This window comes from Rutidosis leptorrhynchoides, chromosome 1 (assembly GCF_046630445.1).
Source record: "Rutidosis leptorrhynchoides isolate AG116_Rl617_1_P2 chromosome 1, CSIRO_AGI_Rlap_v1, whole genome shotgun sequence".
NCBI lineage: Eukaryota > Viridiplantae > Streptophyta > Magnoliopsida > Asterales > Asteraceae > Rutidosis > Rutidosis leptorrhynchoides.
Window position 1 is genome coordinate 391283998 of NC_092333.1, and position 19232 is coordinate 391303229.

The 19232-nt window shown below is 35.3% G+C and overlaps 1 protein-coding gene across 1 annotated transcript; it reads left to right on the forward strand.

Moving 5' to 3' along the window:
• The first annotated feature begins 3870 nt into the window (after positions 1 to 3870).
• Positions 3871 to 9466, forward strand: LOC139871336 (floral homeotic protein AGAMOUS). Its single transcript, XM_071859060.1, has 8 exons — positions 3871 to 3883; positions 4328 to 4570; positions 8085 to 8166; positions 8310 to 8371; positions 8474 to 8573; positions 8682 to 8723; positions 9166 to 9207; positions 9287 to 9466. The coding sequence occupies exons 2-8, from the start codon at positions 4344 to 4346 to the stop codon at positions 9464 to 9466; spliced, it is 735 nt and encodes a 244-aa protein (XP_071715161.1). The 5' UTR covers positions 3871 to 3883; positions 4328 to 4343.
• The last annotated feature ends 9766 nt before the right edge of the window (positions 9467 to 19232 follow it).

Here is a 19232-nt window from a genome sequence, read left to right on the forward strand (position 1 = left end):
TATAAATAAAAATATAGGAGTGTAACGTAGCAGACTAGTTGTTACACATGGTGTGTCTTTAAGACTAGCCAATATTATTAATGTCAGTGCAAGTGGGAGTCTGTTGGAAATATGTTCTCGGGTTGGCTATGGTTCGACCGTGGTTTGACCGTGGTACATATATTCCGAAGATATGCCCATGACATTAAATAATAAAAGTCCATTTATCCTATTCGGTCACACACAAAGGCCAATCTTAAATTGTTTGATATACCTTCTAATCGAAAATTAATTTATTAATCATTAGTGGTTTAATAAATTAAGTAAGTTTTTTTTTATGTGTGTACATATACTTACAAATCTAAATATGTAGAGATTTGATTAGATTTTGCAAATCATATTTTATATAATATATAAGATTTGATTTGATTTATAAATCTTATTTTATATAAAGATTTGTACTATAATCATATTTTATATAATATATAAGATTTGATTTGATATAAATAAGATTTGATTTGAGTTGTAAATCTTATTTTATATAAAGATTTGATTTTGAAAATCTTTCAAAATCTTTCAAAATCTTTATATTTGTATTATATGTATTATTGTATCAATTTTAATTCTATATAATACCAAATCTTGGTATTGAAAAGATATAGAAACTTGAGATACAAAAACACACATACAAAATGATATTTCTCTTTCTCTTTTTCAAGTAACCAAAATACTTGAGATCTATAATTGGGTTCGGTTTTGGTGGAAATAAGGAAAAAGAAAAGATCCGTTAAGTAGAAGGTATAGATTGAAACAAGGTTGGAACTTTGGGTGTCTACCGTTTAGAGGAACTCTTCTTTGGGTTTTTCAGATTCGATCTTCAAAAGGCTACAAAGGTTGTATTCTAATCTTCTCTTGTTTAATTTCGTTAATTTTGTTTTGTTTGCTAAAGTTTTGTACAATGATCCGTGGAAGAGTATGATTTTGTAAAGTTTTAAAAATGCTTCCGCTCGCTTTGAATTTGTATCATACTCCAACAGTTTCAACATAATTTAATGCTGTATAACACAAATAAAATACTTATAAATTTATTTTAAATATTGTATTTTATTATTGCTTGCTAACTTGATAAAAAAATGTATGTTTTTATTGCCCCGTGTTTACGTTTACAAAATTATATGTCGTTTGCTCTTAACTGTATAAATATAATATTAAAAACTTTTACGTATAACTTTAAGTTTCTATCTTGTGGAAAACTATAAATAACTAAAGAAATAAAAATTTAAAGTCGGTAGATTTAAGTATTTGAAAACTTTATTAAAGTTTACGACGTTATATGTCATTTCTTCAATATAAGATTGTTGGTGTGGCTTATTGATGAACAAGGGGTGTATTCGTATCTCCACCAGATTTGGAGAAAAGCTTAGTGAAGCTAACTCTCGACATGATGTATCGAGGAGTGAATTAAGGAAGATTAGTTAATATCCTCTCCAATCACTATAAATCTTTATATTTGTGCACTTACATTTTTTGCATTATTGCATTCACAAACAAAAACTCTTCCGCAATTAAAACTTATGCTTTCATCATCAAACATATCGAAAAGTTCTAAAAGTCATTAAGTAACTATTAACGCCACCTAGTTACTTTAAAAAAAGGGGGAAAAGGAAGTTAAAAAAAGTTGTAAAAAATGACTTTCCTGTGAGGTGGTTTTGGTCAGTTAACAATCAGATTATTTAACGTTAAAAAAAGGGTTAATGATCCATTAATTAAACGTTTAAAAAGGTGAATTGTCGATTAATTAAACGTTTAAAAAAGAAGAGGGAATAAGGAAGTGAAAAAAAGTTGTAAAACAAAAAAAACATTTTTTAAAATAAAAACTTAAATCACCAAAATACTCTCGAAGTTGAGGATATTTATATGTGTGCCATGGTAAAAAGTGCAACCTCATCACATTTGGTATATGTATATAACTAGTTTTTTTAACCCTCGCTTCGTGCTGGGGTTCGGTTTTCAATGTATTTCATTGCATTTATTTTGCAAAATTATTTTGTGGCTAACGATGATGTTGTTGAAGCGCAACTCGAGTCGAACAAAAAGGTATAACCCGTCAAAGATTTAGATGTTATCTTAAATTAACAATATATATGTATTTCCGCGTTTCGCTATAAGTTGTTGACTTTTTATAATTTAACGCAATTAACTCGTTAGCTTGTATTAACACTCCGTATGATTTAAGAATAGAATATTTACTGAGTAATATCAAAAAAATTACTAATTAATTTTTAAAAAAATAATAAGACACATATGTATATGTTGTTAATAGATGAAAATAGTTACGGAGCCCGTGAGGAAAAAATCAACGTGTATGAAAGGTCGACTCAAATATTTAACATTTTTTAAAAAGCGTCCGGTTTTGTATATAGTTAGTGACATTGTGTTCGTAAAGTTATTTCGAGCTTAACGATGGTGTCGGAAAAATTTAACTCGTTGCAGGCGAGAAGATATAACTCGTTAAATATTTGAGTGAGTTTATTTAAGATTTATAATGAAAATGTTGATTTGACACTTTACCCCCCAATTTGGGGGGTTGGTTTTAATTTTTTAACAAAGTGTGGGGATGTTTGTGGTGAAATAGAATTTAGTTAAAAGGGAAAAAAAAGTGAAAAGACGAAAATGCCTCAGTACTATTCATAGATTTTGTCTAATAGTTAATATGGTATATAATTAACAAAAAAAATCAAATTGGTTTACAATTGTGTGTTAAAGCGTGTTGAATACTCCCTCCGTCTCACTTGAAGTGTCCACATTTCTATTTTGAGATGTCCCATTACAATTGTCTACTTTGTATTTAAACCAATGAGAATATGTTACTCTGGAGAGAGAATAATTCTGATTGGTGAAGAATGAAGTTAGTGGGATTTCCTAAAAACTGTGTGCAAAAAGTAAGTGGACACTTGTATTGGGACGGAGGGAGTATTAATTTATAGGACGAAATTGTATAACTAAATTCGATTGGGTGTCATGGCAAGTTCTATTCCATTGTAGTTATTTCCGAACTTCTTTTTTGATCTAGCTATGACTTCATTAATCGAGTTAGCAAGCGTCGATTTATTGATGACTTGATTGTCGTTTAGAGTCTAAATTGAACTTTAGGTAGGTTTAAAAACTATGAAAATTTTTATTCTACTATTTTTATGATGCTTCACACCTTTTTTTTTTCTTTTTCTTTTTTAACTTACTTATTGGCCGGGAGTCTATTCGGAAGCAATATCTCTATCCATAGAATATTGAGAGGGAAGATTTTCTCTACCCTAGGGGGTGCTTCACTCTTGGATTGAGAAATGACTTCTCTTTATTCTAGGATAAGGGAATGATTGTTTACATCTTATCTCCCTTATTCTCCAGTTTTGTGGGATTGAGTTTTGTTTTATTGTTGTTGTTGTTGTGTTGTTTTTTCATCTAGCATTTAGCCATGTTATTACCAATAAGATTTAAGATTCGTTGTTAACTGAAAAGGTCAATCAATCTAAGGGGAAAATAGAAATAACATTGAATTGGTATTAATTATGTAAAATTATGATAAACACAATTGTGTTTGCAAACTTAATATGTAGATCAGAGTTTGTATTAAGTGAAATAATACCAACGAAAACACAAATTATATAGATGTTGTCTGCAAAGTCAAAATAATTTTAACAGCATATCTAGTCTAGTAGTAAAAGGGAGTGAAAATGTACAAATTCTATAATTGTAAGATATATATAGAGATTGAGTGTAATTTTGTCTAAACTTCACTCACCTCATCATACAGAACTTCTGTTTCAAAGGTCTCTTTCTCTCTATCTCCATTTTCTTTTCAGCACAAAAAATTTAAATAGTGATTTTCAGAACTTCAGTTTCAAAGGTCTATATTTAGAAAACTCAAATTAAATTCAAAATAATAATATTAATTAATATACCAAATATATGAACAGAAAATTTGGTATTTATTAATTAAGAGAATAGAACTAGATTATTAAGAGAAGTTTGTTAATTTCATGGACAAGGGTCATTTTCTACTTTAATAAAAACTCATCATCTACCCACTTTCCCCTTCCATTTTTTGCATATTTCCTGTTTAGATTTGTGGGAAGGCCCTCAAAAAGCAAAAAAGAGATAAAAATCTTGAAACTTGATTAATTTCTATTCTCAATTATTCATTATAATTTATAAAGAAAGATAAAGATAGAGATTCATCCATATTAACCCACCCTCTATTTCTTGTGAGCTCAAGCTAGCAAGATAATAAAGTTGTGTTATCTACTTCAAGATTAATGGATAATTCTGATGCATTTGAGCTCAATTTCAGCTGCAACGATCGATCCATGTCGTTACCAAATGACTCTGGTGACACGTCACCACAAAGAAAAGTTGGTAAGGGAAAGATCGAGATCAAGCGGATCGAAAACACAACAAATCGACAAGTGACTTTTTGTAAGCGCCGCAACGGGTTGCTTAAAAAGGCCTATGAATTGTCTGTTCTTTGTGATGCTGAGGTTGCTCTTATCGTATTTTCGAACCGTGGTCGCCTTTATGAGTATGCTAATAACAGGTATGTTATGTATGTTTCTATATACATATAACTTTTTGTTTATAAGAGATGATGATTGATTAAAAATTAAAACTAGGTCAAAGTTTTATCGATCTTTTTTAGGGTTTGTGAAATAGTACATAAATGAATGTGACTACTTAGAAGATTTTAGAACCAAGGACATGTATAATATATCTGTTTGTGATTTCAATTTTTTATTTTTATTTTTGTGGATCGAACAATGATCCACTTATGTCTCTTACATTTTATGTTTGTTTCTTTATCCTCAAAGTGATAACTAGTTATAAATTAATTTTTAACTATTTATCTTTTTTATGATCCAAAATTTTTTGTTACATATTTTGGTACCTACAATATCTGGTGTTAAAGAATGGTAACTACAAAGAAGTCACTAGTGAATATATGTTGCAAGCAAATAAACAAAGATTTAGTAAATGTTTATTTGCAGATCTATGAGATCAGCTTCAATTCCCTCTTACCTTCTCTCTCTCTCTCTCTCTCTCTCTCTCTCTCTCTCTCTCTCTCTCTCTCTCACACACACACACACACACACACACACATAAAAAAGGAAGATGTTGTCAAGTTCCTATTCGTTTAAAAAGTTGCATCATTTTGACACTTCCTTAATAAGCATATGTATATGTATGTCAGTTAATCATCATCCAGAGCAAACTGAAAGGACTTTGAAGATGGATGCCATTAAAGTCTAGTCAAGAAATTAAATTTCGGTTTCGTAGGTGGTTACATCAATAGTTTATGAATTAATTAAAAATAATTCAAATTTATGTTTTTCTAACTTAGGGATAAAGCATACCAGATCACCTGTGGTATAACCTAACTCTCATGGGTATCATATTTATATAAATATAAAGGTGAGTGAACTTAGGGTTTATAAATTAAATAATGGATTTATTATGCTGGTTTTGCACATTAATTAGAGGATAATAGCAATTTCTAGGTTAAAATTGATCTCTCAAATTCTGGGTGGGTTAGTTTATCTTGAATTATTTGTTGATTTGCCTAATCACTTTGGCTAAAATTTTACAAATGGGTCGCTTTCTATGATTTTAATAAAATCCAGCTTTCAAAAGAAAGCTTTGGTTATATATTATATTTTACTTAGCAAATAGACTATTTCAGATTTGAATATATGAAACATGGGGTTGAGATGTATGTTCTTTTGGTCTCAATTTAATTGTCTTCAAACAATTAATATGTATATATAGTTTTAGCGCTTACTTTTTCTTCATTTTTATGTGAAGGATATAAAATAACTTTATCACTTATATTTTATATCTATTTATTAAAGTAAACATTTTAATTTTATACCTCTGGTCCGATGAATGGAGGACCGACCGACCTGGGTTTTGGTTTTGGAGTGCATGTCAAGGGCGCTAGCGCATACCTCGGGGCACGCATGTTGGAGTCAATTTTCTTGGTCGGGGCCCCGTCCTGGACCTCCTTTTTGCATTACGCATTTGCATTTGTTTTTTTTTTTTTTTTTCCTGTTATAAGTGTGCACTTATATCATCACACTATCAACGTGCATTGGTGTGAATGGTACCCGATATTTTTGACCCTTGGGCCGACTTGTGTATTACTCCGACGCATGTTCGATCCCATACCTCCACATTTGGGTTTACCAGGGGGAGGTAATTTGCCAGTGCAATTCCCTTTCGAGAAGACTATGCGGGTTGACATAATCAACACATGGTCAGAGGGTCCATCCAAGATACCCTCATTTTATTTTTTCACATTATAGGAAATTACATTAACTTTATTCTCTATAAATAAAATAATTTCTCTTTCAACTATCTTCTGATTATACAAAATGGACACTCAAAATTCGACCTCTCAAAATAGTAATTGATTGAGATTTTTGTTACTGTATTTATTAAAAATACACTCCGTATACAGTATGGTATAGATGTGTACAAGATACATATATAGGGTAAGACTGAGGGAGCCAATGAGAGAGTATCTAATGCATGGGGAGATAAGATATCCGTACAATCATGAAATGGACGGCTCTGATTTACTCGGAGTCTACAACAAAGTGAAAAAAAGAAGAGAGATTTTGGATCTACGAGGAGGGTAAAATGGTGAGGGGGAATCGAATTATCCATTGTGTAATGGGTTTTTGACACGTGGCAAAAATCTGGTCTTTGAAAGAGGTAACCAATCATATTGATGGATGCGTTGACAACGTGGCAGAGATAGCCAATCAGTAGCTTCGACTAAATTGAGGTAGTATACAATGTGTGTTTATTTGGTATCCTTAAGATCCACGAGAAAAAGTGAGTTTTTTTATTCACTTCAGTACATTTTCCGTTTCCGTAAAGTAACACACAAATCTTACTGTTTCAAATCCCTTAAAGATTGAGTGTAGAAATTAAGGGGTGAGAACATCATTTTATCCTATGTGCAAAACTAAGAAACAAATCAATAGTTCATTACTGTTTCCTTTTTAATGTTGACGGTTTCATTTAAAATAAAAAGTTTTCACTTTTGACTTTTGACTAGATGATAGGGAATTAAGGTTACTACTAACTCTACGAAAAAACATGATCCACTAATTTATTTAAACTCACAACTTTAACCATATTACTATAGAATTTGACATGATTCATGAGATGAACATTTTAATCTCCAACATTACCCGTGACATTTGCATCAATAAGACTAGTTTCTCAATTCTCCCTTGCTTCATATGAGGGTTTAGAATGGGATTTGTTTTGTATACAACCGTTAATTTGTTTATTCATGGAGATCATTCAGTGACGTTGGTGTATAGTAAGAGCTACCTTGCGCGTTTATCTGTGATTTTCATTACTAAATGTGGCTAATGGTTGGATTAATTGAACCAAATTTGAATGAGGCGTGAGCAGGTTTATTACTGTTTTCTTTTTGGTTAGTTTTTTTTAACGGTCTTTTTTTCTAAAGATAAGTATTTCGTATCACTGACGGGGAATAACCCATGCAGCAGATCATTTTTTACGAACACACGCGCTTTCGGACTGAAATCCGAACCGCATTACAGGAGTCGATTCTTAAACTATCCAGAGAGGCAGACAGAGCGAGTTGAAATCCTGAAAAATGTTTTAACTGTCTTTTTAGTTAGTTTTAGTTTTAGTTTTAGTTTTTTTTTTTTTAAATGTTTATTTAGATTTAGATGTGTTCCTATATGTATTCTGATCCCCGGCCTTATGTTATGGCAATTGCGCTTACTTAAAAAGGCGCGTCATTAAAATTCAAAAATTAGGGTATTATCTTAATATCAAATAATCTACTGCTGACTAATTCATAGTTTCATACACTGTTTTAGTTTCTAGCCAAGTATATACGGAGTATGTGTTTAGTTGCAGACACTTTTACTCATCTCCGTTTAATACGTTTTCTGCTTTTTGGATATTTTATTAACAAATCTTTAATTAAAAACACCCTCATTTTTCTAAAATTACACATACGTACCATGAATCTTACATTGATGATCATAGTGTTGTTAATATTGCAGTGTTAGAGGGACAATTGACAGGTACAAAAAAGCATGCCTCGATCCACCTACCAGCGGCTCGGTTGCTGAAGCCAATGCTCAGGTAGTGCATGTTTGTTGTTTATTAGTTAAACGTATGTAGTTTATTTTAAATTTGTGTACAGATCTTATATAAATATGTCTTTAGGTGCTTTATAGCACGTTATACTAGCGCTCTAATGAAATATTGTTGTCTGAAAACTACAGTTTTACCAACAAGAATCTACGAAACTGCGTCAACAAATTGCAAACCTTCAGAATCAAAACAGGTATCTTTTGAATTAAGAATCATAAATTAATACCTCATGCATATATATCTTTATTAACTCAATGTTATGACCTTGCTTTTTTGAAAATAGGCAATTTTACAGGAACATCATGGGCGAATGTTTGACTGAAATGCCATCAAAAGATCTCAAGAACCTGGAAGGTAAGTTAGAGAGAGCAATTGGAAGAATTCGTTCTAAAAAGGTACAACTTTTTTTGCTAATTTATAACTTTTTAAATTTCCAAAAGCTATATTACAATATATGGACTTGGATATATATACTGTTTTCATTCTTTTTGGTTAAATTGCAGAATGAACTACTATTTGCCGAAGTAGAGTATATGCAAAAGAGGGTAAGTAATTTTATTTCTTCATGTTATCGGTTAGCAATTAATGAACATATGGTATTCAAAATAACTTTTTGTTGTAGCTCATGTGGTAGTAGTCTGCCTCTCTTAACGAGAGGTCAGGAGTTCGTCTCCATTGGGTTGCAACATTGCACACAAGGTTTGACCCTTTACCCTTGAATTCCACTCAAGGGTGCCTTTCGCACATCCCGTTACGGGGCAGTGAGGGAGGGGGGTTTTACCGCCATGCTCTCGAATTGGACCGGGTGAACGCGTGGGTGGTTAAGTCCCCAGGGTGATCCCGTACTGCTGTTAAAAAAAACATATGGTATTTCAAATGCATGTTTTTGAATTTAGAAGGACATTAAAAATGTATATATGCCTTCATCGACGTTCAAAATTTTTTTTTTTTAATCATTTTATATTAGTAATTTTATTATATGTGCAGGAACTTGAGCTGCACAACAGCAATCAATTCCTTCGAGCAAAGGTACATCGATGTTAATCTAACATGATTTAACCGATAGAGTTTATTTATTGAATTTATATGTTAACGAGCGATTATGTAGATTGCTGAAAACGAAAGAGCTCAACATCATGATATGAGCTTGATGCCACCTGGAAGTTCTGATTACGCGATCGTGCCACCACACCAGACTTTTGATGGTAGAAACTATCTTCAAACGAATGAAATGCAACCTAATAACGATTACTCTTGCCAAGACCAAACCCCTCTCCAGTTAGTGTAAGTACACGTACATAAATTAATGTGTAAAAAAAACTTATATTTTGAACTTAAGAAATAATTATATCTTGATGATAAAAAAACTTTTTTGTTAACTTTTTTCAATATTGATTCCACTAGTAATTTTTATGTTTTGTGCAGGTAATAACGAAGAGAGAATAATTATGGTACCTCTTGTGCTCATTTCAACTGGAGCTGTAATAACCTCATAATGATGATTAATTAATTAGTAGACTGATTTAATTTCTGCTTGCTATAATAAATTAAATACTGATTGAATTCCCGTGTTATCTAAAGTTGTAGAACTTCAAATATGGTAGTTGTATGCAGACCATTTGTCACTAATAGACGTATTTCTGCTTCCGAATGTTAGTTGCAAAATCTATATATTTCAAATTAAATGTGTTGCTTTGAGTTTATTTCTTAACTTAAACTTTAACTTTAAATAATTTTTTTTTTGTTTTGTATAATATTTAATGAAATTTATACGGATGAAAACACATATAAAACTTAATTTGTTCATAAAAATTTCATCAAGTACTCCATAATACCCGAAAATTTATCTAAAATCAAAGTTGAAAAATAAAGTCAAGCATGACTATTAATTGGGGCGGAAGGAGTATATATTTTTCAATCATGAATCCAATAGGAACATCCATTATCCATTTGTCACTGTATTAGACGTCTCTTAACAACCTCTTCTAAACTTGATTGTCACAACACAGTAGTATGACATGCCGGTCAGGGGCAGGGGTCACATGCCCCATATGGAAGATGAAGGAGGAGAGGATGCAGGCGCAATCGAGGGATATGAATGTGGAAAAGATGAGAAAGTCGAGAAATTGTGGTGGTTTAGTGGTGCTTGAATCGTAGTTTGGAGGTGATTTAATGTTACTTTGACGTAGACTTTTTTCTTTGAAACTGGATTTCGAATCACTGACGGGATTGAAAACCACTCACCCAATCACTTTTCACGTACACGCATTTTTGAATAGAAACTCGAACCGCATAACAAGGAGCCGATCCATCAATCCTTACGGCAAGTGGATCAAACCGAATTCCTACGTACGGGTCGGTAAAATCTTCCTCACGAAGTTTTTACAGAGCCAAATTTCGAACTATTAACATCTACATTACCCAATACTCAAGATATTGGAGTTCAATCATTCGGCCACGAAGGCGGTTTTAGTGCAAGAATTGAGGTTGTCGGTGGTGGCATGTGGAGGTTGAGAAAGATTGGTGGTTAGATTGTTACAAGTTACTACATATATAATACAAAAATACAAGCCTATTATCTCGATGTGTGAATTTAAAGAGTGCGTCGACCAATTGAAGATGTCATATGTGAACCAAACCGGAATGCAATTTTCATGGAATCAACGTCCTAATTGTAGTTCCGGGCTCTTAAAAAAGATTGATAGGATTATGGGAAATGATACGTTTCTGCATAACTATTCTAGTGCTTACGTAGTATTTCAGCCTTACCGTATTTCAGCTTTACCGTATTTCTATTCACAGCCCAGCAGTTCTAAATCTTCCTAGTATCGAGTTGATTAGACATAAAACCTTTCGGTTTAGTAACCATGTTGTGTTTCACGAAGCCTTCAAAGAGATTGTTTACAATGGCTGGAATTCTGACGTGGTCGGCCATAAAATGTATCGAGTGGTCAAAAAGATACTTTATTGAATAAACCTTTAAGGAGGCTCATTTGGTTGAAAGGTAACTTGCATGAGCGAGTTACCAAAATTCGGAAAGAGCTTGACAACTTCAAATTCAGGTAGACCGAAACCCTAAGTCATGTGATATTCGGAAACAGGAGAGTGATATGCTAAAGTTGGCGATGTTTTACCTCGCAATATCCTCTTATTTTGGTCCTTTTTATTAAGAATGTTGAGACTATATGGTGATTTATTGTAACATTCCGTTTTCCCCGTATGTGATTTAAGGTACGTATTTGATCATATGAACGTTTATACTTAGTCGTATGTGTGATTAAATGAATTAAAGTTTTAGTTTAAAGTATACGAGTTATATATATATATATATATATATATATATATATATATATATATATATATATATATATATATATATATATATATATATATATATATATATATATATACACTTGAGAATGTATGCATGTATAAGTATATACACGGGTTATGAAGGTATTAAACTGAGTGAGACCTTGTGGTGACGTTTAGGTGTTTATACGAAGAGAGAATGGGGTGTACGAGTCGCGTAAACAATAATTGGATTAGGTAGTAGAAAATTGGTCAGATGGCGCCCATCGGCGCGCCGCGGAGAGGGATAGTCGCGTCGCGACATTGTACTCAAATCGGGATCATGTCTCATTTTAAACGGCTCGAAAAGTACGTTGTACGCCGTACCGCGAGGGCCTACGGCCGCGCCGCGACAACACTGCCGAACTGATACGTTTTTCATTTTTTTTTAAAAAAAAGGGTGGTTCAAGGGTATTTTCATCTTTTCGCGTGTGGATCAGATTGTGGCTCAAATCCCAGCCACTTATCTCATTTCTTCATTTTCTTTCTATTTTCTTTCTCTATTTTTCTCTCAAACATAAAACCCACTTAGATTCAAAGTAAGATTTGAAGGTGAAGATTTGTGAATCAATCTTTGGAGCAAGAAGTAAATTTGTTCTCCTCGTTCTTAGCTACGATTTAATAGTGTTGGTAATTCTTAACTCCGTGTTTTGAGTTTTAGTGGATTATGGCTAGGGTTTGCTCATTTGAGACTTGTAAGACCCATTTGGGGGTTAAATGGGTGAATTTGGGTTAAATTGATGTAAGGAAAACCCTAATGGTCATAATCTAGGGTTTGGTCATGTAGATTGAGGTTTGTAAGTGTTAATTGTGTTGTTAGTCACTAATACACTTGTAAAATGATGAAAGATTGTTAATGGGTTTAAGTTTAACCAAATTGTAAGTCTAAGTATTAAAATGGGTCAAATGGTTAATGGTTGACCTAGTTGGGTAAGATGGGTATGAAATACCCTAATTTGTGTTAGTTGATGTTAGTATACTTTAGTCACTAGCTTTTAGTGATTTATGATGAGTCTTGGCCATTAATGGGCGGTTTTGGTGTAAGTGAGTCATTTAATGCATTTGGGTCATTAAATGCTCAAGAGTAAGTATTGGTTGTTAGCTCCACAAGTTTGTATGTTGACTTGGGTACTTAATGTATTAGGTACTTCGCTTGAGGCTTGCGGATTATAATCATCACCTTGGTGTTAAGGTGAGTGGAATTTTATGCATGTATGTATATAGTATATTTATTTGTATGCTATGGCATGACCCACGGAGCCGGGAGTGCCATAGTGTGTGCGAGTGTGCTATGATGTGAACCACGAAGCCGGTAGCATCATGGTGCACGTGTTGTAATGTGAACCACGGAGCCGGTAGCATCAAAGTGTGAACCACGGAGCCGGTAGCACTATAAAATTAGGTGTGAACCACGGAGCCGGTAGCACCGAAGTGTGAACCACGAAGCCGGTAGCACTATAAAAGAGTATGACTCAAATGCGTAGTGACGTGAACCACGGAGCCGGTAGCATCACATCATTACGTATGGTGTGAATCACGGAGCCGGTAGCACCATGACGTGTGTATGGTTAACCATATAGTTTGTGTATGCGTTGTAGTGTAGCATATTATGTTTTGGAGTATATGCTATTGTTTATGCTAGTTGCGGTAATGGGGGTTATTAGCTTTATACTTGGAGTTCGAATGCTAATATTGTATTTCTAGCATGTTTGTGGCGTGTGAGTAGGTGATTGCAAGTAGGTATATAATATATGCATGTGTATACTTATTGCACTCGCATGTGTATACTTATTTCACTCACTAAGCGTTAGCTTACCCCTCTTGTTGTTTACTTTTTAGATACAGGAGCGAAGAAAGGGAAGGGGGTTGTTGGGCACTAGTTTCCCTTGTTGGATGCTTGTTGAAGCTTTTGGAAGTCGACCTGGCGTTTTGGGTAGTTTAGCCCCAAACCATGATCGGGTGTTGTTTGGATTAAAACTATCATGTTAATGGGTCGAACTTATATTACATTTGATTAAGGGCCTTCGTGCCTTCTTTGTAAATATTAAACTTGTTGTATTGTTTTAAACGGGTTGTATGGAACGTTTTACGTTATGTAACCATTTAATTGGGCGTTAATAGTTTATTAATTTTAAAAAAAATTATCGTGTTGAATACGGTTTGGGTTGTTTCAAGTGGTATCAGAGCATGGTTTAAGGGATTTAGGCGACTTTAGATAGGTGCCTAGACTTAGACTTTATTGTGTATGCGTTTTATACGGGACTTGTAGGAGACGGGTCGGACCGGGTTTGGTTAATGCATAGGTTTATGTGAACTAACCTTGCGCTATTTTGTATGTGTTGTATTTGGAATCCATCAAGCGAGATAGACGTTGTACTAGCAAGTTAATGCGAGATGTTCGCGTAATAATGACTAGCTACCATTGTTACGGGTGCAAATCGTGTCAAACAAGCAAAGTACGATGATTGTTGAGCAAGATGGGGCGGTAAGGTGTATATGTGTATATATGTGTGTCATGACTTATCGTTTCATTGTCTAATTTATTTCGTTTTATAGAATGAAGATGAGAAACGGTCATGATACCGAAAATGGAGGCCCGAGCGAGGACCCCGAATTCACGGCCAAAGTTGAGGCCATCTTTAAACGTCAAAGAACGGAGTTTCTCGAGGACGTTAGAAAGATGTTCCTAGATTCGATTGACGAGCAAGTAGTCGATCTAGTTAAAGAACAAATTACGGTCGTTCTTCACGAAGATAATGTTGGAAGGCGAGACTTTTTCTACAAGAATTTCAAAGATGCTCAACCTCCCACTTTTTAGGGTGAACGAGACCCACTTAAGAGTGTCCGTTGGATCTCCGATATGGAGGGGGCTTTTCGTACTTGTAAATGCCCTCTCGAAAAGAAGACGAGGTATGGTTGTAGCATGTTAAGGGGTAATGCCAAGTTGTGGTGGGACGCGAAAATCCAACTTTATGGTGAAAAACAATGTATAGATTTCACTTGGGATGAGTTCAAGGCGGAGTTTTTCCAAGAGTACCGAACTTCGGCCGATCTTACTAGACTTAAGGACGAGTTGCGTGCCTTGAGGCAAGGGTCGATGGATTTGAACACTCTCAAATCCGTTTTCTTGTCAAAGACCCAATTTTGCCCGGAGTATATCGGGAATGATAAGATGTTGAGAAAAGACTTTTATCGAACCTTGAATGATAGCTATCAAGAGAAGATTAGTGTAAAGGTGGTGAAAAGTTTTGATGAGTTGTTCGATATGGCCAAAAGTTTTGAGGCGCTCGTGTTGAGGAAGAGTGGCTTTACTTTTGGCAAAAGAAAGTTTGAAGCTACTAGTCATTCTAACAAGAAAAGTAAGGGTGCGAGTGAGAGTGTTGGTAGTGTGAAGAAGAGTGCGTCCGGGGGTTTTGGACCCAAATGTTATAATTATGGACGACAAGGACACATGGATCGTGATTGTACAAACTCATCTTCAACACCAAAGCTCACTTGTTACAATTGTCAAAAGGAAGGGAACCGAAGAACGGAATGTCCCGAGTTGCGGGGTGATCATGTTAAGAGGTTGGAGAAAGCGGCGGGTACGGCTCGGGGGCAAAATTATTTGATGACCAATGATGAGGCCAAGCAATCCTATGAAGTTGTCTCAGGTACTTTCATGGTTAACTCTAATCCGGCAAGGATATTATTTGATAGCGGTGCTAATTTGTCTTTTGTGTCACCTCTATTCGTGCCTAAACTTAATAAACCGTTAACTAAGTTAAGTCATCCGGTAGAAGTCGAAATAGCGGATGGCAAGACGGTGCTAGGGGTTGATGTTTGTAAAGATTGTAATGTGGTGCTCGGTACCAAAACGTTTAAAATCGATCTCATCCCGATGACTTTGGGTGAGTTTGATATTGTCATTGGTATGGATTGGCTCCATCGTTATAGAGCCAATATCGCATACCATGAAAAGTCTATTCGTGTGAAGACCCCAAGTTGGGGAGAGTTAATTATTCATGGCGAAAGACGAAGAAGACTTGTGCCATTATGCACTATTGCACGGGCACATCATTTCCTTAGTAGTGGTGGCATGGCTTTTCTTGCTCATGTAGTTGATACTCACGAAGAGCCACCATCCATTCGTGAAATTCCGGTGGTTAATGAATTTGAAGACGTTTTTTTGGATGAGTTACCGGGTGTTCCAGAGGAAAGACAAGTTGAATTTCGCATTGAGTTGGTTCCGGGAGCTACTCCCATTGCTAAAACTCCTTATCGTTTAGCGCCGATGGAAATGCAAGAGTTGTTAAATCAAACCCAAGAGTTACTTGAAAAGGGTTTTATTCGACCGAGTGCCTCGCCATGGGGAGCTCCAGTTTTATTTGTGAAAAAGAAAGATGGTAGTATACGGATGTGCATCGATTATCGGGAGTTGAACAAAGTGACACTCAGTAATCGTTATCCATTACCTCAGATTTACGATTTGTTTGACCAACTCCAAGGTGCAACCTACTTTTCTAAGATTGACTTACTGTCCGGCTATCACCAAGTGCGGGTCCGTGAGGAAGATATTGAGAAAACGTCTTTTCGAACGCTTTATGGGCATTTGGAGTTTGTAGTTATGCCTTTTGGTCTTACAAATGCACCGGCGGCATTCATGGATTTTATGAACCGAGTGTGCCAACCTATGTTGGACAAGTCGGTAATTGTGTTCATTGACGAAATACTTGTCTATTCTAAGAGTATGAAAGAACATGAACGCCATTTGCGCAAAGTGTTGAAGACGTTGCGGAAGGAGAAGTTGTATGCCAAATTTTCCAAATGTGAATTTTGGCTAAGGGAAGTGCAATTCCTTGACCATATTGTGAATAAAGAAGGCATTCAAGTAGATCCGGTGAAACAACCCAACCCGTATTCCATATGATAAATTTTTTTTTTATAATACACATTTATGCGCCAATTAAATATGTAAACCATTCCATAAGTTCCATTTAAACGTAGATCAATTTAAATGTTAACAAAAGGCACGAAAGCCATTAATTAAGTTTAATACAAGTTTGACCCACTACAAGGATAGTTTATAATCCAAACGACCTCGAGCATGGTTTGGGGCTAAACTACCCAAAACGTTAGGCCAACTTCAAAAGCTAACACCAAAAGCACCCCCGACAACATAAGCGGAGACCACTAGTCTAAACGTATGCCCTTACCCTTGTCCAAGCCGGAACCTATAAAATGGTAAACAACGAGAGGGTAAGCAAGGCTTAGTGAGTGCAACAATTATACATACATATATATAACCTACTTACTTGCAAACACTTACCAAGTCCGCATACATACTAGTTACATAATTAGCATACCCTTCACATGTATAACGCTAAGTACCACGATAACAAGACTAGTATAACAATAGCATATAACACAACAATAAAATATGCTAAACACAAATATAACGATGATATTCACAACATCCATAGTACTCAAGATCTTAAGGCTAGCCCAACGAATGGTATCGTCAACATCGAACTTAAACCCCATTCGCCTACATTAATGTGGTATCGTCAACACCGAACTTTAAACCCACATATGAGGTATCGTCAACATCGAACTTTAAACCCTCATCAACTCACTACAATAGTCGTATGGCATCGTCAACATCGAACTTTAATTCCATACGTGAGGTATCGTCAACAACGAACTTTAAACCCTCATCACAACACAATATACTCTAGAGTATGGTATCGTCAACAACGAACTTTAAACCCACACCCCACAAGTAAATAAATTATATACATACACATATAATTATTCCACTCACCTTGTCACAAGGATGATGATTTAGCACTTCCGAGCTTCAACGCAATGTACCTAAATCATTAAGTGCACATTCAATTTCACAACTAGTGGGATTTACCACAATACTCCCACTTGAGCATTTAATGACCCAACTTGCATTAAATGACTCGACTACACACAACCTCCCATAAATGGCCAAGACTCGACTTTAATCACTAAGACTAGTGAATTAAAGTCTATTAACTTCAATTAACACAAAACTTAAGGTAATCCATACCCATTTCAACTAATTAGGTCAACTAGTACATTTTGACCCATTTTATAACACTTAAACTCACAATCAAGTCAAACTTGCCCATTAACACCTCTTTCATAATTCTTAAAGTGCATTAGTGGCTAACAACACCAATTGACACTTACAACCTAAAATCACAAGGCCAAAACCCTATATTGTGGCTATTAGGGTTTCATTACAATACATAACCCAAACTCGCCCATTTTATCACCAAATGGGTCTTATAAATCTCTAGTACCCAAAACCCTAGTCATTAACCAATTAAAACTCAAAACATAGAGTTAGAACTTACCGAGACTATCTTCTTGTAGCTAGTAACAAGGAGAACAACTCTAAATCTCGCTCCTAGGTTTGATTCACAAATCTCCAACTTCAAATCTCAAGATCAAGCTAGGTGGGTTTTGTGTTTTGGGAGAGAAATAGGAAAGAAAATGGAAATGAAAATGAAATAAATGGATGTGTGGTGGAGAGTTAATGCTCCCATCAGATTTACATGTCAAATTATCATTTTGTCCCTCAAAGTCATTTAATTTAAGCTAAAACCGGAATCATAACTGCAGGACTGTCGCGGCGCGACCTTAATCGTCGCGGCGCGACACATAAAGGGAAAATATACCATTCTTAAGCCAACTTCTGATCCCAATTTGCTTCTTATGCCGCGGCGCGGACCCAATTGTCGCGGCGCGGCCTAAGGCTAGAACTGGACAGCTCGGCCAACTTATACACTTTTCGATTTTATTTACATTGCACAATCCAAACCCGCTTCCTATGTTCACCTAGCCTTCCACAAGAGTCTCACAAGACTTAACGCTAACCAAACCCATGATTAAACTTATACATACACACATTATCAAGTGTACATATATATATTCATTCATTTACGCATAAGCTAACGAGTTATAAACGTACAAATGCTTAAGTAGGTACCTTTCAATACGTACGGGAAAAACGGGATGTTACAACTCTCCCCCACTTGAATCGGAGTGCGTCCTCGCGATCCAAGCCGCATGACAAGAAGGGAGATAAACCAACATAAACTCTTCGGGCTCCCAAGTAAACTCGGAACCCTTACTACGGCGCCATTGAACTTTAAAAGTCCTAACCTCTTTATGTCTCAACCTTTTGACCTTCTCATCAAGTATGGCAATCGGTTCCTCGATATACTCTAACTTATTATTTAGCTCAATCTCGTCTAATGGCACCCAAGATGAATCATCCGCAAGACACTTACGGAGATGAGAAACATGAAATGTATTATGGATCCCTGCAAGCTCTTCGGGTAATTCCAAACGATACGCGACTTCACCAACACGAGCTAAAACCTTGAATGGTCCAATAAACCGAGGAGCTAACTTTCCTCGTTTCCGGAATCGAATAATACCTTTCCACGGCGAAACCTTAAGCATCACCATGTCACCTTCTTGAAATTCGATCGTTCGTCTACGCTTGTTGGCATACGACTTTTGCCTATCTTGAGCCTTTTTCAAATGCTCTCGAATCATATCAATCTTACTATTTGTCTCTAAGACCAAATCGGTACTCCCAATTTCCTTTTGTCCCACTTCACCCCAACAAATCGGGGTTCGACATCTACGCCCATAAAGCATCTCATACGGTGGCATCCCAA

Coding starts and splice junctions, on each gene's coding strand:
- LOC139871336 (XM_071859060.1), top strand. CDS start 4,344: ATGTCGTTACCAAATGACTCTGGTGACACGTCACCACAAAGAAAAGTT. Junction 8,372..8,473: donor AACCTTCAGAATCAAAACAG/GTATCTTTTGAA, acceptor GCAATTTTACAG/GAACATCATGGGCGAATGTT. Junction 9,208..9,286: donor ATCAATTCCTTCGAGCAAAG/GTACATCGATGT, acceptor GCGATTATGTAG/ATTGCTGAAAACGAAAGAGC.